This window comes from Parasteatoda tepidariorum, chromosome 7 (genome assembly GCF_982258835.1).
Source record: "Parasteatoda tepidariorum strain Cologne lab strain chromosome 7, Ptep-v5.0, whole genome shotgun sequence".
Lineage (NCBI taxonomy): Eukaryota > Metazoa > Arthropoda > Arachnida > Araneae > Theridiidae > Parasteatoda > Parasteatoda tepidariorum.
The window spans coordinates 26,211,133-26,237,140 of record NC_141761.1 but is presented as its reverse complement, the minus strand read 5'-3'; the positions used below and the strand labels follow the sequence as shown (position 1 = coordinate 26,237,140).

At 26.8% G+C, this 26,008-nt stretch overlaps 1 protein-coding gene across 7 annotated transcripts in view; it reads right to left on the bottom strand.

Annotated features, from left to right (window-relative positions):
* Nup214 (nuclear pore complex protein Nup214) overlaps positions 1–26,008 on the bottom strand; it is a 90,997-nt gene that overhangs the window by 37,481 nt on the left and 27,508 nt on the right. For 6 of the 7 annotated variants that reach the window (XM_087167529.1, XM_087167526.1, XM_087167531.1 and 3 more), the window contains exons 11-17: positions 21,545–21,700; positions 17,089–17,155; positions 15,996–16,099; positions 11,949–12,172; positions 10,735–10,791; positions 6,449–6,595; positions 3,760–4,025 (exon numbers count right to left, since the gene is read on the bottom strand). In XM_087167529.1, the coding sequence (XP_087023655.1) occupies positions 3,760–4,025; positions 6,449–6,595; positions 10,735–10,791; positions 11,949–12,172; positions 15,996–16,099; positions 17,089–17,155; positions 21,545–21,700 (1,021 nt within the window). The remainder of the gene's footprint in view (positions 1–3,759; positions 4,026–6,448; positions 6,596–10,734; positions 10,792–11,948; positions 12,173–15,995; positions 16,100–17,088; positions 17,156–21,544; positions 21,701–26,008) is intronic. The other variant, XM_087167532.1, reaches the window with a different exon arrangement.

The window sequence follows — 26,008 nt, the reverse complement described above, 5'->3', positions numbered from 1 at the left end:
CGATTAATAACAAAAATTGAAAATCTGATGAATGATGATAATGTGGAAACTAAAGAAGAGATCGAAGAATTAATAGATTGTAAAGAACAGTTAATAGATAAAAATAAAAGTTTAACAGCAATAAATAATCGAATTGAACCACTGATTAAAAGTGAGGAAATAGAAACTGAAATTACTGGAATTGAAGAATATTCTGAAAAAATAATAAAGTGGCAATCTCGAATCGCAAGATTTTTGAAAGAAAACAATAAAGAAAGTAGAGGAGGAGAAGAATCATTTAACAGCACACAATATGAAAAATCTAAATTTGTTCCAAACAGTAATGCAGTTAAACTTCCAAAATTAAACATAAATAAATTTTACAGTGAAACAACATTCTGGCTTGAATTTTGGAATCAATTTCAAATCGCGATCCATGAAAGTGAAAGTTTAACTGAGGTACAAAAATTTACTTATTTAAAAACTTTACTGGGTGGAATTGCACTAAATGCTATTAAAGGGTTTGCTTTGACTAAAGAAAATTATATGAAAAGCATAGAATTGTTAAAAGATAGGTTTGGGCGCGAAGATTTAGTGATTAATAGTCATATGAATCGTCTATTAAATCTTGATCCCGTAAAAAATTCCAGTGATATTAGAGCATTACGGAATTTATATGATATCCCTATTACAATCCCAGGGAAGTAATAAATATCAAAAAACAGTTCAGAACGAATATAGAGATTCATATCACCGTATTTAATAGGGCCATCGAGCATCCAAAGACAGTGCTAATATCCAGTAAATGCTTAGCATGGGAAGCGATCAAATTTTGGTCATGATATAATTTAGCCAAAAAAAAGTTATATATATTAAATAATCTGGCTTAAAAGGCTGTCTGAATTAAGTATAACCCTGAAGCTGAAATATTTTTTTTGGTTAGAGAAATAAAGTAGCTTACAGAAAAATAGATTTTGATAATCAATTTGTTGCAACACTGAATTAATGAGTTACATCTTTGAATTGAAGAAAAAACTTATCCATTACATTGATTGTTAAGAAAACTATAAAAGTATTTGTGTTCCCTTTTTATAAAATGTGATAAAAAATAAATAATTGATAACATTTAATTATAACAGGATTAAGAATGATTAAAAGAAAATTAATGTAGTCTTATGAAAAAGGGTGTGGTCTGATAATTTCAGGGGTAGAAATTTTCTTTTACAGAGGGAAAAAAATGCTAAAAAAAACCACTCCAGAAAAAAAAAGGTTTCCTTCAACCTAAATGGAAAAAACGGAAGAAACTCTTTTTTTAATAAAGAAATATCAAGTACTAAGTTAAAATTTCAACATTTTATAACTGTAATAATAAAATTTAAATAACAGAATTATTTTCAAGTTATTTAATAAATCATTTCCCAAGCTATTTAGTATAAATAGATGAAAAAATAAAAAAGCAAAAATAAATTTTATAAAATATTTTATTTAATAAAAATAACATTATATTTAATTTAATAAAAATAAAAATAAATTTTATGAATTTCTTAAGAAATTAAAACAACTGCAGAGCTCTCCTTAAGGAATAAAAAAGGGCAGGGTGCTTTCTCTCTTAAAAGGGAACTATGAGTTTTGAAAGCGACTCACTTAACACAGTAAAAACTTATCAAAATGTGTAATATTATATTCTCAAAAAATTTTTAATTACCCTCTTATACTATAATATGTGTATATTTCATAAGAACTTCTTTAATTATCAAAACAAGAGAAAATTTGTAGTTTATAAAAGTAAATAAAGGCATGCTAAAAAGCTATCTCAGCACCTTTTTTTTTAAAGTTAAGTAACAAAAAAATTATTAATTGATAAAGAACTTGAAAGTTTTTTTCCATAATTAAAACTGAAAATTATGACTAAATGAACATGTAAAGGTGCCTTTTTTTTTTTACAAAAAAAGGTATATGTTTAAAAAATAGCTTTAAAATCACATAAAAAATTTATTAATACCCCTTCAAAAAAGAAATTTTTTAGGACTTTAATCAGTAACCACTTTAATTTAACCAATAATCCTAACAAAGTAAAAATATGTTATACTAATCGAATTGAACCTATAAACACAGATAGGAATGTAATTATAATTTAAACAGTGAATTAATTTTTTCAAACTAGAATATGAATAAAAATTTTGTGTTTTTAAGGGTTGGCGGCTTATTTTTTACAAAAAGGGCAAAAGAGGACACATTTATTTGGATCAAAGGGTAAGCAGGATGGGTCGCCCTTAATAAAATGCTTAGGGAGAACATTGTAACTGTAGTTTCTTTAAATTATTTAAATAAAGGTACATATTACTTTATAGCGTACATATATTTATAGCTTTATAGCATAGTTTGTATAGCATAACTTTATTTTTATATATATAAAAAAAAACTTTCAAAATATAGTAATCAGATTGTATAATACTACAAATCATCACTCATAAAGTATGAATACTGAAAAGTATTCTCAGACCGTAGGCTAAAACTCAATATATTTTTAATATAAAACAGTATTTTTACTTATCGAGACATAAAATTATACGTTAATTTATAATTTATTAATTAAATTTTTATTAATAAATTACAGAATCTTCATTTTTAAATCAATGATTAATGTTATAAATTTTAAAAAATAGGATTAAGTGGCAAACAATTTAAAATCTTTTCCAATAATTGAACTGCAAATCATGCTCAAAATTACAAGTTTCATTTTAAATTATATAACTTAAAGCTTTAAAAGATAAATGTTACAGTTAACGTTTTTTTTTTTCTCCACATTTTAATAACTTTACAGTATTTTGCTTAGGATACACTAAAGAATAGTTTTTCTCCCAAAATTTTTTCCCTTTTTATCAATTGTTAAAAAAACAGCAAAAGAGAGCAAATTAAATAAAAATAACTAATAAAAATGAGTATCTAAATATTACTAAAAGATTCATTTGCCTTAAAAAATTAACATTAAAAATTTAATTGAAAAGTTTATAAATTTTGAATTTAATATTTTGTTAAGTAAATTTTTTTATGCTTTATATAATTCGATCTTTAAAAAGAATATTCATGAAACTGAAATTAATGAAAGTAATTTATAAGATACTAGTGTAAATATCTAGGAAAATAAGGATAATTTAAATTTAAAATAAAAATATAAATCTTAAAATTCTGCATAAAATAAAGATTAACACATGAAACTATAAAAAAAAAAATAAAAAAAAAAAAAAAAAAAAAAACAGTTTTATTTTTTTGTACTATATTATATTTTATTTGTTTTAAATTTGAAGGATTTATTTATTGGTTATCATTCAACTAATGCATTAGTCAATTTTAATTTAATCCATTTTCTCCAGTTTCGAGCAGTGTCCTGGAAAAAACAGCTTTCTTCCGAACTAAAAGAAATATCTGCATAATTTACTCTAAATATTTAATTTAGAGTAATATTTAATGCCATTTAAATTTTTCGATTATTTTCATTTATCTAAAAATCAAATTATAGAATTGGCATGTACAAAGGGAGTCAATTAAAGCACTTGTTCAATTTCTCATTAGTATCAAAAGGTGTGAATATATATTAAAGCTGTATGACTTCTTGTTTAAATAAAGGATTCAGAGTAAGGGTTAGCAATGCAAGCTTAATTATATTGTTTGATCAGGATAAGTATTAAATAGTATGTTAGAATTGCAAATTTGTCATTGAGATAACAAAAATAAAACTTATTAAAAATGTTTAAGTAAATTACAAAATAAAATACGTACTTTTGAGAAGATTTTTTCTTTTCCAAGTATTCAAACCAATCTTGATCAATTTTATTGCTCACTTCTTGTAATTGTGTGCTCAGATACATATAGTGCTGTTCAATTTGTTTGAGTCGTTTTGCAGTGACTGGATCAAGAGCTCTTTCCCGCAATAAAGATAAATATAAATGATCATTCTTTCTTCTCTCTCTTGTATTGGCATCTTCAACCATTACAAAGCTTTCCAGCAGTGCATTTTTCAAATCATGAATGTCAGTATTTAAAGACTGAAATCATAATTAATACATTATTTTTACTCATTCATGTCAATTATATTCTCTTCACTAATAGCTGGTAATATTATGTAAAATATAAAAAAACTTGTTTGAAGCATTTTCATAGAAACTTGAAAAAAATCTTAAGATGTTGTTAAAATATTTCTCACATTTGAATTACATTTTAAGATTAGCATTAATTTTGCACACTCATGTTGAAAAGACCTTGCCTAATTATCTATGCACAGCTGCCAGGTATAAAAAATTTTTAAAAAAAACACAGCATAAGATAAATAACAATATGACTTTTAGAAATATTTATAATTACTAAAATACAAAAACCATATTACTCCTTCAACTACAAGTTAAAATTGACTGGCATATTTTCCATTTGTGATTGACATCACATAAACTTGAAAATACGGTATTTTTATAACACATTTCTGACTTCAAAATCTTGAGTTGTAATAGATATTTTATTCATGTGATATAGTTATAAATAACATAGACAATGAGATTCGGAGTCATCTAATTTGTTCAAATAAAGCTTTTTATGGTTTAAAATGTTTTTTCAAATCCTCTCTTTTATCAAAAAATACAAAACTTTTACTCTATAAAACATTAATTAGGCCAATACTTACCTATGGATCTGAGACCTGGAACCTAACTCAAGCTGGTGAAAATAAAATTGCCATTTTTGAGAGAAAAGTTTTGAGGGCCATCCTTGGTGGGATAAAAATAAATAATTCCTGGAGAAGACGATATAATACTGAACTGTATAAAATCTACAGAGAGCCAGATATTGTGAAATTCATTAAAATACATCGAATGAACTGGGCAGCTCACATTTTCAGAAGGAATGATGACTCAAATTTAAAAAAATCCTGTTACACAAGCCCCTAACGAACAGGAAAAGAGGTAGACCCAGGCTGAGATGGTTGGATTTAGTTGAGACTGATTTCCTTACTCTAAAGGAGAAAAACTGGCGAACAAGTGTCAAAAGTAGAGAGAAGTGGATTCGAATTCAAAGGAAGGCACTGGCCCACCCTGGGCTGTCTAGCCAGATATGATGATGATATAGTTATAACATATACTTTAATTATAAAAAAACAGACAATTCTAAAAATTTTAGAAAAATTTCAAACTGATTATTATAACTGAGACCTACTTTATTATTTAGCATACTTATTTATAAAGCATAACGAAATAAAAATAGAACTATCATAAAACTCAAAGTTGGCAATTATCTTGCGTAATATGGATACTATCGCCTGCAGGGTGGGAGAAATAAACTGAAAATGCACAGATCTATATATTGTGCGGCTTTCAGGAGAGCTTTTTAAGACATCAGTCTCGTGTCATAGCCATTAAGAAGAAAAGTCACTTCGAATAGCGGTGAATAGTTTTGCGTTAATCTTAGCATAGGTTGGCGTGAGTAAACCAATTGTCATCTTCATTGATCCATTGCACACTCATTAGAGATGAACAGCAGACAACCCCATGCTTCGAGTCTGGAGGAGTTCTCCTCAAAGTCGCAGTTTTCTTCTCTCTAAAGGTGAGCACAGTGAAAATAATAACACTTCGCTCAACACAGGAAGGTACAGAGGCAAGCAAAGAAGTGAGGTTCATTTCTTGATGGCTGCTGGAACACTTGAAGTTCATTCTGTTGCGTATGGCAAGGACTGTACGTTCCTTACTCGAACACAACCGGAAGAAAAAATTCTGAGAAGTATGCAAGATTATTTGCACCCGGTACATCAAGTCCTCAATGTTGATGTGTATATTGTAGGTCTTATCCAGAAAAACCAATGAATATTGGCTTTCAAAACACATCCTCGATATGACACAGATTTTTTTCCTTGTGATTTCTACATTTTTTTGCACCAGAAGAAAAACTTTAATGATGATGACGTCTGTTCTCATTAAGAGTATGAAATACGAAAGTGAGTAATGCAACACATCTCTTTCTGCAAGACTGACCTTATTCATCTCAGAAGAATAAATGGATTGAGAATTTTAGCAATTACTTTTCAGGAAAACAAACTCCATTGTCACTTTGTAGTAGGTATTTGCTTTTCTTTTGAATGCCCCTTATCAATGCAGTTTATTATTTAGATGCAATACATATTGAAATACTCAAACAAGCTGCTAGTTGAATAAAAAACTATATTGATGGATTTTTTTTCCCAACCTAAAATACTACATATTGGTACAATATGTAGCACTATAGCATCATTTTTTTTTTTTAAAATTTATACAACCATTTTAGAAAGAATCAGAAACGAATCTAGATAATTACTCTGTAACTAAGTTTTTATTTCTATAAAAACAGAAATTATACTATAGAAAAGCTTAACACATAATTAACTATTCAACACTACTTAAATTATTATTTAAAACAACCAATTGCAATGCAAATAGTTAAAAAAACTTACTGTCATAGTTTCCAACATTTCTTTCTGAAAGTCTTGAGCATTTAAAGTAGCAGATTTCAAATCTATCATTTCATCTTTTGTGCCGATTGGTGCGAAAGAACTTAAAGAAAGCTTTAAATCATGTAGTTCTTTTTCAAAAGTTTGCACCTAAAGAGAAATAAAATTTAAATAGAATTCGGCTTTTTATTTTTAACTGAAAAATCTATGCATAACATACTCTTTAAAGCATTACCAAGAATATGATAGCCTATTTAAACCATTCTCTGATGGTTTCATCAGCTGACGCTGCTATCGTTAAATCTGGTGACTTTTTAAACGAAAAATTAATATATATTGAATATACTTACTTAGAATATAACATTTTTACAAAATTTTAGTTTAAATATATATCAAAGTTACTAGTTAAAAGTTTTTCCAATTCACTTGAAGCGGCACTTTTTACAGGTTTTATTGATAAATGTGGAATATATTAGCAGAGATGTACTTAGGAGAGAAATTAAGTTATAATTATTATCTGCATCATAACCATTTATTATAAAAAGTATATCAAAATAAAGAAATATGATTAAGTAGTTCTGAATATTGTATATATATATATATATATATGATAAAGTTTAAAACCAAAGAAAGTTATATTTCCATTAAGATTATAACTTATTTCTCAATCGCTCTCATATTAAACCAACATATACAATACTAGTTTATCAATAACAAACCAGCATTGGTTTATTGTCACCTAAGAGACATTGGTGGGGAAAAAAAGCATTAAGATTCGTAAAATTGATTTATCCAATATTTAGGAGTGAGGTATCAAACTGTAATGAATTTTTCAGTAGTTCCCAAGCAAATATATATTTCTTCAATATCTTTATTGGACAAAAAAATATAAATGTGGACAGAGCAAAGAAAAGAAGCAGAAATGATGATAAAGGGTAACAACAAGAATGTCCAGAATTAAGACATTCCGATAAGCGAAGTTCTTTCTTTTCACCAGAATGTATATTTCCAATTTTGTATAAATTTCAATTATTTTCATATTCTTTCTGGTTAAATTCATTATAACTACTGCTTTTCTTATCAACAGAATAAATATTTGTTTGTTGTCTCCTCTGTTAAAGAGATCTGTCAATATCAATGCAAGTTATTCTCTAGAAGTCGAACATAATACATCATAATAAATATAAAAAAGGCAATATGTAGTATGTAGTTTATCCCTCCAATCGCCTGAAAGTGTGAGATTTTAGGCTCGATTACAGAGGGCGGGAGATCAGTTTTTTAAACATTTTTAGAATGTTTAAAAAACATTCTAAGACAGAATAGTTTTGAGTTAAAATCATGTCTTTCATCTTCAGAAATGCTAGCATAAAAGAAAAATCTCATCAATATACGAGGGATCATGTGTTTAGCAGTTATTTTTATTAATTTTTAATATTATTTAGCACTACTGCAAAAAATACCTTGATATATCACGTTTTTGTGAGATTTGATAGTGTTAAAAATTCCCTCACACATTGATTATACTCTCTAACCATAATGCCCTAACAAATAACAGACTAAATTTACTATCAAGTTCTTAAAAACTGTAAAATTAAGAGTTTCTGGATTTGTAATAAAAACCTTTTGACTTTTAAACATTACATTATAATAAAGTGAAGTAATATCAGTTCACTGAATGAAGAATGGCATTTTATTTCACTAAACAATTTAAGGGGTCACAGTACCCAAAAAATGACGAAAATACCAAAAAAATTTTTATTGCTTATAATAAAACTTCAAAGTATTTCAAATGTACAGAAAAAAATTCATCTCTCTATCTACATTTTTAAAAAAGTTATGAATGATTTTTAATTGTTCTAATACAGAAACTTGCTCAGCAGTCTGACTTTAAAGTGCTTTTTCGCATAGATGATAATTTTGTGTCTTAATCTTAATTAAATCCCTAAGGAATTTTTTCTATTTAAGATAAAGCTTTGAAGTAAACTTTTTTATCTTGAGTATAATACACTTATTAAAACTGTGCATGGAATAAGCATTTTATGAGGTATTACAATTTTTACGGCATGTTATATATACCTAACAGGAATTTTTACCCTTTTTTTTCTACTTTTTTACAAAATAATCTATAAAAAATATTCTAATTGATGTATCAACAAATGAATGAACAAAATTATTAAGATAAATATTGCAAGCACTATGAAAAAAACTTTTTTTTGAAAATAAGTTAAAATAAAAAAGCCTTAGGGATTTAAAAATTTAGAATTTTTTCAACTTTTTTTAAAATTTTAAAAAAATTAAACAGTTTAATTACTTTTTGAAGATAAATTATTGATTATAACTTAAATGAGCATGTAAAGCATCCTCAAAATGAATGATTATACCTTTATTTTAAAAAATTGTTGCAAAGGTACTGCGACCCCTTAAAAGATGTTTACTCTTTCACGAAATTTTTTTAAATAATTAAATTAAAATGGAGAATTCACCATCTGTCTTTTTTTTTTCCCTTCTGTTTTTTATAATATCTTTTGCTTCTTAATAATAATATTAACTAGTTATTTTTAAATTGTGTGCCTTCATTTTATTAACCATTAATATAAAATGTACTTACGTATATTTTTTTATTACAAAATTTTATAAAATAAATTTTTTTTAGGTCCAAATATAACAACTATTTGCACATTCAAATTAGAGCCCTTCTTTTGAATTATGAAGTGAAGATGAAACTTGTTAAATAAAAGACTTAAATGAATTTTAAGGATATGACTAACCTAAGATCAAATTTCAACTAATTAAAGATTCAAGAACAATATCTATATCTACTGGAGATTAAAAGATAGGTTGAATTGAATTTTGTTTAAATACTTAATAATTTTCAGGTCTAGACTATTTTCCCTAAAATCGGTATAAAAATAACACTTTCTAATATTACCCTTCATTTTCAAGGATTCAATAGTATAAGCAAAATTTTATGACATCAAAATATTAAACTAACTAAAAGTAAAAACTTTTTGGTAGATGTATTAATAGTTTTTCGCCTTGCAAAGTGATCCAAAAAGGTTTAAAACCAATTATCTCGATCAGAAATATGATCTGGATTTTGCAGAATCTTAGAGACATTCCAGGGATTCTATTAATAACTTTAAATTTCCCAGTTCAGTACTAAGTTTGAGAAAATATGTAGCAATCCTCAACTTCTTTAATATATTTTTTCTCTTTTTTTCATCAAACCAAATTTATAATATTAAGGAATTAATTTTTTATCTACATATTAATTTTAAAAGAAAAGTAGCAGAAATAATAGAATAAGATAACATATATCAGCAAAACTCTTTATGACACAAATTTATTTTTAGAAAATAAACTAATATGCAGCAAATATAACTAATAACAAGAACTAATATGCAGCATAAATGACATAAATAATATAACATTAATGTAACACAAATAATATAACATAAATATAACAAGAAATAATATACAGCAAATATACTCAAGTAAAAAAATTTCAAAATTAATTTCGTTACTTGTATATTTATAAGTTATAGTTTGGCATAAATAATATATTTTAAATTTTTTTGCAAAAATAACAAATTTATTTATAGAGGATTAAACCATTTTAAAAAATCAAATATATACCATTTGATTTATCTCCCTAATGTATAATATTTATTTTGTTACATTTTGTAGTAAATAAAAAATTAAACTTTTTATAGTGCAACAGAAAGTACATTTAAACTGAAACGCTAGAAAAGTGTTACAAAAGCTTATTAGGGCGGGGGGAAAATAAGCAAAAAACATAAATTATGGGGCTTTTTAAATTAATACGTTTAAGATATACTTCTCTGGATTAATTTTTAGCACTAAAAAGTAAGAAGAATTAAATCAAAAAATTTGAAATTTATTCAACAGAAGCTAAGAATTGAGGAAAGCAGAAAAAAAATATGAATACCAAAACATATTTTTAATTAGGTTTTTGTAAACAGAAATGTTGAGTAGTACTAAAATATATTAATAGCAAAATTTTTTAACAAAATGGGAAAAAAAACTATGAAACTGTTTTAAAAATCTAAATGCATTAGAGAACTAATTTAAGCAATTTACTAATAATCTATAATTTTAGTAATATTTAATTTCACATAGTTTTAGTTAAAGTACATTTAAAATTATATAAAATTTATAATTAAGCGATGAAAACTATCTTGAAAAAAACACACAGGAGATTTATATATTCAGGAAATAATGCATATCTTTTGCTTTAAAAAAATAACATAATAGAAAGTGATACTGACTTCATCAACAATGGCACCAATGTATGTATTTTGCTTGTTACTGGTTTCCTTTGATGCCTAAAATTTAAACAATCATTTTTTTATTTTATTTATAAATAATAAGAACATAAATACTATAATCACTCATAAATACTAAGAAAAACTAGCTTAGCAAATAATAATTTTTTTTTTAAAAAATCAATAAAAGATTATTTGATTTTGTGAGACTGAAATAAAAATAAAAGTCATAATTGCACCGTTAATATAAACTGAAAATAATAATAATACTACTACATACATGAAATATGGATCATATAAAAAATGGCATTGTAAAGAAATTTATAATGAATTAGACATTTATAAGTACAGTTCTAATAACTATCCAGATGAAAATTACTCTAGAACATAAGAAACAAAACTGCATAAGAAGGGTAGTATTTATATCAAAATACCATGAGATTCAAGTGTTCAGGGTCATTCTTTAGATCAGGGATCTCTGAGCTACGACGACTAGGCAAACACCGGCCATCAAGTATTGTAGACGTATACCCAATACAGTTTATGTTATTTTAAAATTTACTATGTGAGTAAATCTTAAATCATCCACAAAAGTACAATAACTAGTAAACGTAATAAAATTAAACATTTTAATTAGTAATTTAAAAGAACTTCAGTATATTATTAAGATGAGTAACAAAAATCTAATAGATGCATTATTTCAGATTTATTCAAAAATTGACAAATAAGTCATTCAAATCAGGAAGGGAAGCAAAAATATCAAAATGCATTAAAAGGTTTCAAATAGTCTTTTAGTCCTGAAAAAGAAGCAATTTTTCTTTAAATTCTTTTCAATTAACATTTTTTTAGGAGGAAAGTAACCCTGAAACTGCAGTAAATAACACTACTGCTAACAAAGTCTAAGTTCTAGGGATTTAGTGGAGGAGTTTTAGTGTAGGAGCAGATTAAAGCTGATCTGGAAATTGTTGTATAACTACCTAATGAGGTAAATCTTTTTTTCTTTTTCTTTTACGGTGATATTTATATTATGATCTTACACATTAAAACATAATTTTTTTATATTTTTTCTTTCATATGAAGATCAAAGCTCATCTGTGAAATTTTGTGCAATTACATTGTGAGGTAAATCTTTTATAATATAATACACCCTTTTATTACAAAAAATAATTAATATAAACATAAATATATATTAAGGGAAATTTTATTAATCATCTCACCAAAACAGTTGAATTAAGGGTTTCACGCAAGCTTGACTTAGATAGACCATCAGAAGTTGGAGTTACATCAAAAGTTGTATTACTAGGAGGGGTGCGGAAACTCGCTTGATCGGGCACAGAAAATATAGGAACTTTTGCAACAGGCATAGATGCAGGTTGAGCCGGAGAAGCTGAATTATTTGAAGTTGGAATCAGTTTTATTCCATTTGAGACTTGCTCATTTTCTAGAAAGAAAAATAGATACTAAAATAAATACACAATAAAATTATTGCATATATCTTCAACAGACAGTAATGAATTCACACTTCTCAGATTAATAATGCAATATTTATGATATCTGAAACTTCATCTCATTAAAGATTGAAAAACTAGTACTATATTAAGAAAATAATTTGAAATAAAAAGTGGCAGTTTAAAAAATAAAACGGAGCCTTTTTTACACCAGCTGCCTTTGTAGCGAAATTTACTACTTTATACAATAATGGGCATAAAGTACGGATCAAACAGGTTCAACCTGAGACCGCAAGCCTTAGCCAAACCTCAGTTCATCAGCTGAAAGAAGTTTTTGAACCAAAGCTATTTACCGTCTACATTCAAGCTAAGCAGATCCATATAAAATGTCTTCAGATACAAAATATTATAAAATGTAATGGTCAAGGGTGTCATAAATATTCAGACATTTTTCGATATTCAGCCCTTTTGCTGAATATATGACGAAGCATTTTTGGGGAATTTGAATTGATTTAATAAAGAATAATGAATCATTTACTACACAAGTTAGGAAATAGTTTTTACATATATTTGTTAAGTACAAAAACTTGTCAATTTATGTCTCAAAGACAAATAGAAACTCAAAACTCTCAAAGACAAATAGAAAAGTTAAATTTGAAGACTTGAAACTAGATTATTTTATACTGAATTATGAATTTTGTATAGATGATTTTTTTAAATTATATTCAGGCAAAGTCAATTTTGTCATTTTTGAATACTTTCAATTTTGAGAACTAAAAACTCATTTTTTGCTTCGGTTTGGTTGTTTTAATTATAGCACAGCATTTTTAGAGCATTCCTAATAGACTTCATTCTTTTATTGTCACTAAGAGAGATGACCAGTAACATAAAAAACTGATTCTCAACATTAAAAGTTATATTTCAGAACTAAAAACAATTTTTTCTCTGTTCTGCTTTTGCTTTACTTAGTAAATTTTCTTTTTATCAGTGTTTTTATTATGACATAGCATTTTTTTAAAAGCATTTCAAATAAACGTTATATTCCTAAAAATATGGCAATGTGAAAAAGTTTAAGATTTTTAGAGTTAAATATTTCATTTAAAAATTAAGAATGAATGTTTTCACAAACCTTTTTATTATGACATGGCCAATGAGAGGGTTTCTATTTGACTTTATTCTTCACTTTTTATTAAAAATACAGTAATTGGAAAAACTGAGTAGTTAAGGTTTAAAATTTTCTTTCAAAAATTAAGATCAATTTTTTTTTCTCTTTTGCTTTTGCCTATGATTTTTTTATGGGCCTTTCTCTGATAGCGCGACATTTCTAAAAGCGTTTATGATAGACTATATCTCTTTTAATGTTTTATGAATATTTTTTGAAAAATATTATTTTTAGCATTAAAGTTTTGTTTTAAGAATTAGAAAGATAGTTTTTTTTCTATTTTTCTTTTCTGTGTTTTAATTTTACATATTGATTTATTTTTTCTTATTTAATAGCTGTTAATCAGTTATTTTTATCTATCTGAAATATTTATAATTATCTTAATATCTAAATCCCTTCTAATTCTTAAATATTTCTGTTATAGTTTTTTTTTCTTCATCCCTTACCAAAAATATAGTATTTCTGAGTATTTTTTAATAACGACTAAACTTATTAATTAATAAAAAATTATTTTTATTTAATGAATTTTAATTTTTTTTAATGTTGCTACTCGGCCGAATATTCGGCATTCGGCCATTTGGAAAAATCACTAATCATTACATCCCTAGTAAAATTATTATATGTATCATTGTTTGAAAAGCATGAAATACCATGAGCCGAAAATTGGTAACCTGAAATAAGAATGTTAAGAAATTTTGCTCTTAAATTTTTTAAAAATCACGAAAATTGTAGGACATTTAAACTCTCCGATTCGAATGGGCTTGGTCTTTATAAATCACAGGCTCAACCGAAAACCATTTTTGCTCTGACTTCCAAAAATAAACTTCAGGTCGTTATTATCATATTTACAATAAAAATATGGTAGATATTACATGAAATATGCTACAAAATTATATACATGACAATTTTATATCATAATGAATTTAAAATCGAGAAAATACAGGTTCAGTCTGAGGGGAAGAACACTAGCTAAACACGTTGAATGATATTATCATGGTTAAGTTTCCGCTTTACCTTCTAACAAAATCAAAGCATGGAAACAAGTTTTTTTTTTCATTATTAAAAAAATATAAAATCTATTAGATATAAAAAGTTTAAAATTATGAAATATCATGATACAAAAATAATGTAGATGTTAGCAAACTCTGCTCGTATATCTTTTTAAAATCATGAGCTTTATAAGACATTCTAACTCTTGGATTTAAGTGGGATGAGTCTAAAAAGGTACTATATGTCGGGACTTTTAATTTAGAAAGGCTAACATAAGCAAGAAAAATTATAAAATAATGAAACATGCAAATTCAAATTTATTGTGTGTGAATTTTATTTTAATTTTAATTTATTTTAGAACAGACTGGCTTTCGTTGGAAGATATTATAAATTGTTTCGGATGTATTTAATGCAGCTTAATAATGAAAAATATGTTTTAAAACTGGATTTTTTTATTTCCTAATGGCACTAAATAAAATATTTAATTAACTCATTGATGACTCTGCCAATCTAGACCCAGAAAAAATAGCTTTTTTCTTAAACTATTACTCTTTATTATCTAATCCATCAATGCAACAACAATATTATGCAACATTTCATAAAACAATTTCAACCTTTTTATTAATTTTGTGCACTTTTTCCCAACAGCCCAGTTTTTTATTTATAAATTTCAACTAAACTAAAAAGTGATATTTTGATACTTCCCCATCCTACTTTCATATTTTTATATTTCCAGAACCATTTTACTCTACAAAAGAAAGATCCAGTACAGTTTTAGTAATGGTATCTTAAACATTATTTGCAGGAACATTTAGCTCTTGCAAAGCTAACAAAAAACTTAAAATAAATAAGTAATTAGATAAACACAGCTCCAAAAAACCATCTCACCTGTCCATGGAAACTTTTTGAATAATCCTGCTAATATTTTGTAAAACATTTAAAAAATACACATTTTTGTTTCTTTTGATAAGCATTTAGCATATATTACTTGGACTAATAAGGCAATAGATTAAACAAAACATACCCATATTTAAAATCTGAATAAAAGTAGTTAAAGGTTCTATATCACATTATTGTGTCTTAGCCAGTTAATTTGGTGCTAAAATCAACACTTTGTAAGGTTACATGTTGACAGTTGATTGCCAAAAGCTCTTCTTTTACTCTGGAAATGCTCATAGATTGTCACTTAATACTCTCATCAGCTGAGATCTTCAAAATTTAGAGACTTGGCAAGATAATAGAATACTGCAATGTTTAGACTAAAATAAGATCATTCTATGAGAAATCACATTTTTTTTAAAAATGTCACTTTAGGACATTTCTTGCACTAAGCCCTTTGTTTGTTACTCAATCCCTATTTTAGAAAGGGAAAGATCATAGAACCAATTAAGATACTATGAGATACTCTTAGAAAAATTCATTATTTTACATTTAAAAACAAAATTTTGTTACGAATGTAATCAATCAAATGAAATTTTATGAAAAATTTAGTGTTGTTCAATAAACCTTAAATTGAAGAGAAATAAGTATTTTTATTGTATAGGGAGAATTTTCCCTAAATTATTAATGAAATGCACATTTTCAAAACTGGATAGATTACCCATAATAATAGTTACAGTTTAATTCTAATAAATGCATTTTAAGATGGTAAAAACATGTCTTACTATTTTGACTAAAGCCTTGTTTCAGATTAAATGGAGAAGTAGCAGCCAATGCAGATTTACTCTCCGGCACAGGTTGTGGTTGGAAAGCAGATGGTGACTGAAAACTAAAAGAGACAACAGTGAAGGCAAAAAGAAAAAGAAAAAGGTAATTTTATTGAAAATACAAAAGAATTTTCAGTTCAATTATTCAACAAATTTAATTTACATTAAGGATTTTAATCTGAAAGATTGAAAGACTTTAAGTAGATTAAAAAGTTTTTAGCTTTATCAATACAGAAGAATTTGAAAAAGCGAATTACCTTTTTTTTTCTCGCTACCTTGGATTAAAAAATAGTTTTTATTAATACAACGAGAACATTTTTAATAGCCCTAATATTTCCAATGGATATTTTATAGGGTATTTTATAACGAAAGAAGAATTTTGTGTCACTAAATTATTCATCAATAAATTGTTAAATATTTAATAATTAGTAATTTGTTAAACATTATCATAAAAATCAAACAGCTAATAATACCATCAAAAAATATAATGCATTCATAAAATTACTTCATTTCAAAATGCAATAAAGTAGGATTGTAAAAAAAAATTTAAAAAAATAACCTACATTGCACTTTTATTTCCGTTTTAATCAAAGGAATTTAGTATATTTCCAACTGTATATTCCAACTTCATCAATAAAATTAAAGTCACTTATAACAAATTTTTCATTTTAAAAAATATTAAATATCAAAGGTATTTTTGAAGTATTTAAAATTAGAAATTAGAGGACAATATTTACTGATAAAAAAATTAATATAAGTTGGTTGAGTCAACCCTAATGTAAATTACTTTTATAATTGATTTTCATGAAAATACCTCAAATGTTTAAGCGATAAAATCTTATTCTTTAATGAAATTGTCTTAAAATTTACCATAAACATAAAGTTAAATATTTTTTTCTATTTATAAGCCAAAAATAGTTTTTTAAGACAAACCAGTAACATAAATCACATGAAATAAAAGACAAAAATGTAAAATAACGTCAGAATTTAGTTAAATTGATAAAAAATAACTCAAGACTATATATTGTTAGAATTAAGCAGTTTTACTCACATAATGGAACTGGGGGCAGCAAGTGAAGGCTGTGGAGTCACTCCTTGATTTAGGTTTTGTAATCCACCTATAAATGATCAATTAATTTTAAATCATGAATAAAAATAAAATTTAAAAAAACCTGCCGGGCTTTATATTAATTAACTTTTTCAAAATATACATGTTATCGTAAAGTTAGGAGTCTGGCATTGAAAGGTGGTGGGAAGAACAGTTCCTACCAACAGCATTAGTTTTTAAATATTATTGTTAAGTTTATTTTTTCACTTGTAATTTCTGCAGCCATCTTCTAATAATTTCAGAAAATAAAAATGAAATAAAAAAATACCAATGAAAGGATTTGTTTGCATAAATGTTGGAAATAGTTAGGGGTAGGGGAGAGTAAAGTAGGGAGGCGAAAACTGGAGAAATATTTTGTCTTGTGCATTCAGTGCTCTTTCAATTCATCACTTTTCATTGAGTTTATTTCTTGTTACAAATAGAATTTATAAATTCAGTTATTTATAAGCACATAATGACCATTTCTTTACTTAAGGTAAAATTTTTTACAACCCATCAAAGGTTTTTAAAATCAGTCGTTTTAAACAAACAATAAAAAGAATATTTCATTTATTTTAACATAAAATTTCTAAAAAATTTTTTCTTTAAAGAGTTAATAATGCAAATAGTTTAGAGAAACTAATTTCTTTTTACAGCAATACATAAAAAATTTGGATTTAAAAATAAAATACGATGCTGATTGCAATTTCAAAAACTTAAGTAATTTGGAATTTATTTCGAATTATATACCTTTCAATTACGATTTCCTTTCAATTAGCTGTATAATAAGATATATTCAATACCTGACTAATTTCACCAATGGATTTTCCATATTCATAAAGTGCCACTATTTCTCCTTTTAGAATGTCGTAACAGTGGAACATTATTTTCTCTAATTTAACAATTAAAATTAGTAAAACTCTGACTAAAACTAGCAAATATCTAAACAAATCTATAACTCCAAAATACAATGAAAAACTCCAAGTAAAATTGACTTTGCAACTTGCTAGAGACCTCAGGGTGTTTACGCCAACTTTTGATGAATTTCAATTTTTTTATAAATTTTAAACTCCTTCTTTTTTATTAACTGAACGTCCATTTAGAAAAATTAGGTTTTTATGCTTGCAGTTGCAAACACCAGTATTTTAATATTTTAACAGGACTTATGTTCCTTAATAAAGTAAGAAAACTGTGGTATCAGTATCCTAATTATCAAATTATCATTAAATTTAAAATTAAAATTTTGAAACCCAACATTTTGTGACCACAAATTAACAAGTTTTTTAAATTAAATATTGAATGTTGTGGTGAATATAAGCATAATAAAATGCTTCTTCTCAGTTTTGCTGCCACATTTTTAATTTCTTAAGGACCATACGAACTCTACTTAAAATGAGGTATCATATCAGATGCTAGTAGTGAGGATGAGAATTGTAAAATAAGTTTGTAAATAAAGAAATAAAACAAAGAAACTTTAGAAGTCATAGTTGGTGACAAATAAGTAACTGTTTGCAATCAAAGAGCTTAGTGCAAGAACATGTTGAGCGGAAGTACATGTTTGCAAAAGTCAGTTTCGGAATGTATCGAAACATAGGGACGCTATTTGCAAATCATGCTTATTCAAGAAAACCATGTAACTCAAATATTTGCCAGAATAAAATGACCTTTAATAATAATAATACATATATAAATATATATATATATATATATATATATATATATATATATATATAATAACAGGGCTACATCCTTGTTATCATTGTTGTATTCAGCTTTAACAATACAGTCATAAGCCATAATACGTTCTAAAAAGGTTTATTTAAAGGCAGGCTGGTGGTTATAACAGTTCACATCCCCACTCCACAAGGGAGGGGGTGTGGACAAAACTCCGGATGGTTCCGGCAGATGTTTTATGGAACACGTTATTCAGCAAAAGACATGCGAAAACCATTTCTCTTACATTAAATACTTACAGATTTGGAGGTGAAAAGGCTCAGTCAGTGCATAGTTTGTAACTCTATGCATCATCGATAATCATTTAATGCTTCCTAATTTGGAAGTGAAAGAGGGACAAGATTCTAAAAATAACTCCTCCTTTGAAATATAAATCTCATTATAATTCAATGGTATGTTTTCAGCCTTGAAGTCTCAAAATAGAATTTCTACACCTATTCTTTACCTAAGACATTTTATGAAAACGAAAGAGTTATAATTCTTTTATTAATACAAAAGTAATTATAATTTTTGTATTCCACCCCCCCCCAAAAAAAAAAAATTTTGGTAGGCCAAAAAAAAAAAACAATTAGAATACTTTAAATTTCTAAAATTGAGGTTGGTAGGACTGTTCCTTTTCCCTACTACCAATAATATTTTTTCAATTATATGTAAAAAAAAAACAATTATTTAGAAAGACAAAAATTTTAAAAAACATGATAATACAATTTATCTGTTTAGTCAACTAAACAGAAAGAAAAATTAAACATATTTATATAACTAATCTACTAAAATTTTCAAAAATTTTTCACACAAAAATATGTAAAATTTTTGTGCAAATGAACTGGACAACATGTGTCATTTATTCAGAATTTAAGATTCTGTGTGGTTAAAGGGGTTATTTACTGGATGAAAATCTGTATTCCCTGTTAAAATGGAGGAAAACAGAATTTCATGAAGCAGAGGGAATTTGAGAGATCCAGATTGGACATATACAAAAATAATTTATTATATTTTTCTCACATTGTTGAGAGAAAAAAAAATTCAACTTTCATCGCTCTCACATCCAAATGATGCTGAGGTAAACATTTCCACACGCAATTCGGATCTCTCAAAAATATAGGGTTTACTTCTTCCTTTGAAGAAAGTTTAAAAAAATTTCTTTTCCTTTGGACACTATTCGTGATTTATTTCAACATTTGTGGGTTGTGATATTTCCTAAGCTTTGATATGTGTACTATTTCAAAATTTTGTTTAATTAAATTATTCTTTTTATTTATTTTGTAATTAGCTTCTGAAATTTTTTGAAGAATTTCATATGTTCCACTAAAAGGAAGTATTTTTTTAGCTTCCTCAACAGGTGGACAGATTTTTTTCATTTAAGGGATTTCCATAGGGGAGTCTTCCATGCATGAGATATGCAGGCGGAAATTTTGTTACGGAATGGGGAGTTAAGTTACAAGTATTAACTAGATCTTTTAACAAAGTAGGCCTAAGTTTTAACTAGTAGTTTTAGTAGGGTTTTAATTGATTTTACATTTTAAACGTGTAATTATTGTTTGACCAAGGCGTTCTACCTTGCCATTAGACTGCGGATGATGTGCAGTTGTCAATAATAGTTGAATTTTATTATGCTTCAAAAATTTTTTAAAATGAGAAAAAGTAAAGGCAGCGTTTCTATCACTCAACAAGGATTTAGGAATTTGATTTTGAAAAATTTGATGCAAAAAATTTGTATAGGTTTCTGAGCTAATGGATTTTGATGCAAAAGCCCAAATGTATCTTGTGGGGTGGTCAATAATTAAAGTTAAATATTTTTTTGTTGAATTATAGTAATTCAATCCAGCAACACTATCTATTGCTAGTAAATCAAATAACTAATTAACAGGAGGTAAGGAATGTAATAATTCAAAATAATAACAGGGCTACATACTTGTTATCATTGTTGTATTCAGCTTTAATAATGCAGTCATAAGCCATAATACGTTCTAAAAAGGTTTATTTAAAGGTAGGCTGGTGGTTATAACAGTTCACATCCCCACTCCACAAGGGAGGGGTGTGTGGTCAAAACTCCAGATGGCTCCGGCAGATGTTTTATGGAACACGTGATTACTAAAAGTGATTGCTCAAATTTGAAATTCAAAATTTTCATGAAAAAAAATCTTACACAGGCCATAGGTTTTCAACTCAATTTATGCTTTAAAAAATCACTAGAAGTACAGAAAAGTCTCCTTCTTCTGAAAATAGTCCAGGCATAAAAAGTTTCCATAGTCGCCTCATGCCGAAAATAATTGCAAATAGTGCCTTTTTAGTAGCCAGTGGCAACCCATCAAAAAGATAAAGTGTTTCAACTATTATATGATCTCTACTGCAATATGATATGCTTGAGAGGTCTAAAAAAGTTTCGAATGCCTTGAAATTTTTATACATACATCTACAAATATTATTTCCTTTTTGGTGTATATTTAATACAAAATTTTATTTTTAATACAAAAGTTGCTTTCAATTTTTAATTACTTTTCTCTAATCTAAATTAAATCTAGTTTGCTGTCTATATTTATAAAAAGTACATAAGTAGTTAACAATGAAAAATTATAATAAAAACTAGATTGAAAATATATTTTTCAACACACAATATACTTTTAACAATATGAAAAAATTTATAGCTTATAAAAGAAACTAAAAAATAGCAAAAATGTAATAATACCATGTCGTTTTCTCTCATTTGCTTTATCAAATGCTTCTGTTGGATATACTAAGCTCTCTAATCCAGGAGTGTTGTTGATCATGTGATATGATACCAACAATCCATTATTTGTCAGAAAAAATATAATAGGCATAGGTTGATAGGATTCATATTCACCTTAAAATTAATGCATCTCCAATGAGAATCACACATACAAAATAAACAAAAAGAAGCAAAATATTTCCAGTTAAGTCCTTTTTTTTTGTAGAATATAATGGTATAAAATATTTTTAAAAAAAATTGTTTTGGGATCTAATAATATTTTAATTTTTTCTTCTGTGCCATATAAATAAATCAGTCAAATAAAAACAAAATGTATCCATGGTGTGCCTTAACCAAAGTTAAATAAAATGCTCTTACACCTAGAAAATTAGAAGAGATTCTAATTTTCTAGGTTATGTTAACAGGTGTTTCAATGTTAACAGATAATAAAAGTCAAAATAATCTGTGAAGAGACTTTTAAAACAATCCACTTTCAACATTTTTGCACACAAAGTATGATATTTTGGAAAATCTAGCGTTGTTTTACATCAATAGAAAGGAAAAAATGATAGAATAATAATTTTACAGTTGTAATTCTATTAAACTTTTATTATTTCAACACTTTGCTGATAAAATATGAAAATGTAACATAATTTAATTATAATTACATCAATTTAAAAATGTGAAGCAGTATATCTACGAACAGCGCTCAAAAGGTGTTTAGGATAATCCGGGTGATTTGCAGCAACCTTATTCATTTCCCAGGAAGACTTTAAAAAATCAAAATGTACGGACTCCATCGCCTGCTCCTAAAAAAATGCTAATCCTTCACCGTTTTTGTCACAGAACTGTTCAATGTGAAAAAAAAAAACTGCATGAACCTTTGTAACGGTGACACCTAAGTTTATGTAGCTCTTTTTGAAAGCTTCTACACATGCTTTGTAATTTTGGTCAAGATTATTTCTGAAGCATGCAGAAACCACTTTTTTTAAGTTGTCAAATACTTCAGTATTGCTAGATTTTTAAACTGGGGGGCAGAAGGTCTACTTAATCCAAAAGTGTTTTGCATGCATTTCCTTTAAACCCAGAACACCCTCGTCCAATTTCACGCTGAACGTGACAAGCTTTTGCCCATGTCAGGGATTCATTTTCACACTCTTTCAACATATGTGTGAAAACAGTGTTAACAATACAAAGCATAAGGCGTAATTCTGGCAGTGGAATAATGTCTAGGAATGTTTTGCATCCAACAGTTGTAATTAGCGGTGGATGAATGCAATTGAAATAATTTTTCGCTTTGATTTTTGAACTTCTTCCTTCAGTCAGCAAACTTGTATAATACGATGAAACATTATCGGGGGGTCACAATTCGCCACAGATGCTTAGCTCATCTTTCATGGCATAACAATAAGTGCATGGGTATGCGCTGCTGTGCAACATTATACCTGCCAAGATATTCGCTAACTTCAAATTGGCCGCAATTGTGCCATGGAAAGGACTTATATTCAACATTGAAATGAGTTGATCTACATTCTTATAATTTTCTTGTGCATTTGTGACGACTGCTAGAATGAATAGTCGTTTAGAATGAATCCTTAAATTTCCTTGCAGCTATCCCCTCATCATACTTAGCACGCTTACCACTGCACTCGAAGTCCAACTCATTTGATTGTACAGAAGGACATATTTTTTAAAATCCACCTCCTCCATCAATACCCATTTTTAAGTGAACATCCAGTACATCTCATTTATTTTTCATTTACTGAACAAAAGCAGGAACATCTTTGCAGTAAACTCCAAGAGCAAGAGCCTCCAAGATTTCATCGCATTTTATGCAAACGAAAGGAAATTCCTTAAAATCAAAATAATTGTCGACAGAATGAGCTGTGATATTAAGTTTTGTTTTTAATCCTGGTTCAATTGCTTTTCTACTTCATGTACACACACAAATGGAAGCTGCCATTTTTAAAGTTGCAAGATCACTTAAATTTAAATTGCTTTTGATTTTCAACATATCATCCACAGATAATGTAGAGTTTGTTGTGGAAAGCTTTTTTTTTATTATTGCCTACTGCGATTTGAAGTGGTTCCCCGTGGATTTGCGACAACCGCAAAACTGAAGGCTCCTGATCACCCTTAGAATCTTCTTTTAGTTTTCCTTTAATTAACCAAAAGAAATATTTTTTACTTCTAAAATTAACCTGGAACTTTTTTTTTAAAATTTTGCCACAAATTTTAGCGGGTATTTCGCATACAATTTCACAAATTTTGTAGTCGTATCTTGATCACGTAGCCTGCACAGGCTTAAAAATAGACAAATCTGGAGATTTTTTTTCCTTCCAGTCTTCGCTTAAAATACTTTTCTTCTGCACGTACAATACACAGCCGATGGCAATCAACGCTCATCATCATAGTTGTCATGTTCATTTTTCATGTCAATTTTGAACTGATTCTCAATAATATACATTTGTTTTAGTTTTCGAAAACACAGGAAACATACTTTACCTGGATTTTGATCATGAGTCAAAGCTTTAGACATCCTTCCCTGAACAATTATACACGTTTGAACAGTTTTTTAGATACCAAACAATCGCTCTGTGACACAAGGTTAAACGTGTTTTGTTTTGTAAGTTTTAATTTCACAGTGCTTGTGTCGCTAAAGTTGACTTAAGTTTTTATTATTCTTGTTTTTTATTTTGTGGTTCACCGACTATAATTAACAATTAATAAACTTCTAATAATTATAAAAAAAATTTATAAAAGGTTATTATAAATATTTAATACAAATATATATATATATATTCTATTTATAAGTATAAAATGATGCTAACATTTAAGAAATTTCGTACTTCGTGAGCAAAAATGTTCAAAGTAGATTTTTTTAAAAATCTCTCCACAGATTATATTAATTTTTCGATTTTTATTATCTAAGAACATTGTAAATTCAGAATCTCATCTAATTTTCTAGGTGTAAGAGCATTTTATTTAATTTTAGTTAAGGCACACCGTGTATCATAAATTTTATTTTTAACAAAAGATTTTATTAAATAAAATTTATTCTAATTTATCAATAGAACTGTTCATAAATTATGATATATTGAAAAGGAAAATTATATATTTTTTAAGTACAGTACTTAATATACAGCAATCCTTTTTTACCTTCAATGAAAAAATAATCTGTCCAAACTTTATTTTTTTATAAATTTAAAAATGAGATGAATAAACTTCAGTAATCCAAATTTCTTACTTTCTAAGAGTGTTTCTAGAAATTACATTAGAAATTGAACTAATAAATTTTAAAGAGAATTCAGGGATGCTACTCGCAAAATATCAAATTGTCTCACCAGAAATTGCATTTCGTCTCAGTTAAAATCTCTTTTTGGCTCAGTTTGTCTCAGCTAAAATTATTTTTTTCACTCAGTTTATCTCAGCTAAAATGATTATTAATCAGTTTGATAACAATATAAAGATAATTTTCAGGATCCATAAAACCATTAATAGCATACTAGGAGTACTACAATTATACATACATTCACTATTGCTAGGATTTTAATAAACCTGCATATGATTGATTATAAGAGTCCACAAAATTGTTTTATGGACTCTTGTTGTTTTCATATATATTGCATTTATCATTTATGCCAATGAATAGTATCTGTTCCAGAATTTTACAAAGTAAATTTTAACTTTCTTATTTTTAAAAATATAATGGTGTTAACTTTCTAAAAAGAAATATCTATTTAGTTTCAGTAATTCAAAAGGGAAAATACCCATTTTATTTTGAGCTCAAATTTCATCTCAAAATATATAACTATTCAGTTACAATGAAAGGTCTACAGATTTCAATAATTAAAAGAGAAATTCAGTAATTAAATAATGAGAGTTTAAGAAAATGCAAATAACACAAAAAAAAACACTCTTTGATAGAATTCAGGAGGTGCAGTGAAATTTTGAAATATTTTAGGTCGGAATTTTTCAAGAAAATTTTAGGGAGCACTTAATAGCCAAAAATTAGCATATAATACATTTTTATATCAAAACAGAAATATTTAAAAACTATTATAAACAATTTAAAAAGACACATATAAATATAATTTTCTTTCGAAAATGACTTGCATCCTTTATTAAGTATAAAAGTAAACTTTTTAGTTTATTGGCATTGACTAGTAGATTGTACTTTCTTGCATTCACAAGATTAGTTAGTTGACTATGTTCTTTTAATTTGTATAGCTAAATATACAATCATAAAATGTGATTATGAATGCACTTAGTAATTGTTTAAATGCAACAACTGTAGAAAAATATATCACATCTTTACAGTAACTAATTCAAGAAAAAACTTAATTCTACTTCTTTCTAGAATCGTGAAACTGGATTTTAAAATTGCGTGAATATGAATTGCGATTTTGGGTTTTAAAATCGCGTGAATATGAATCGCGATAT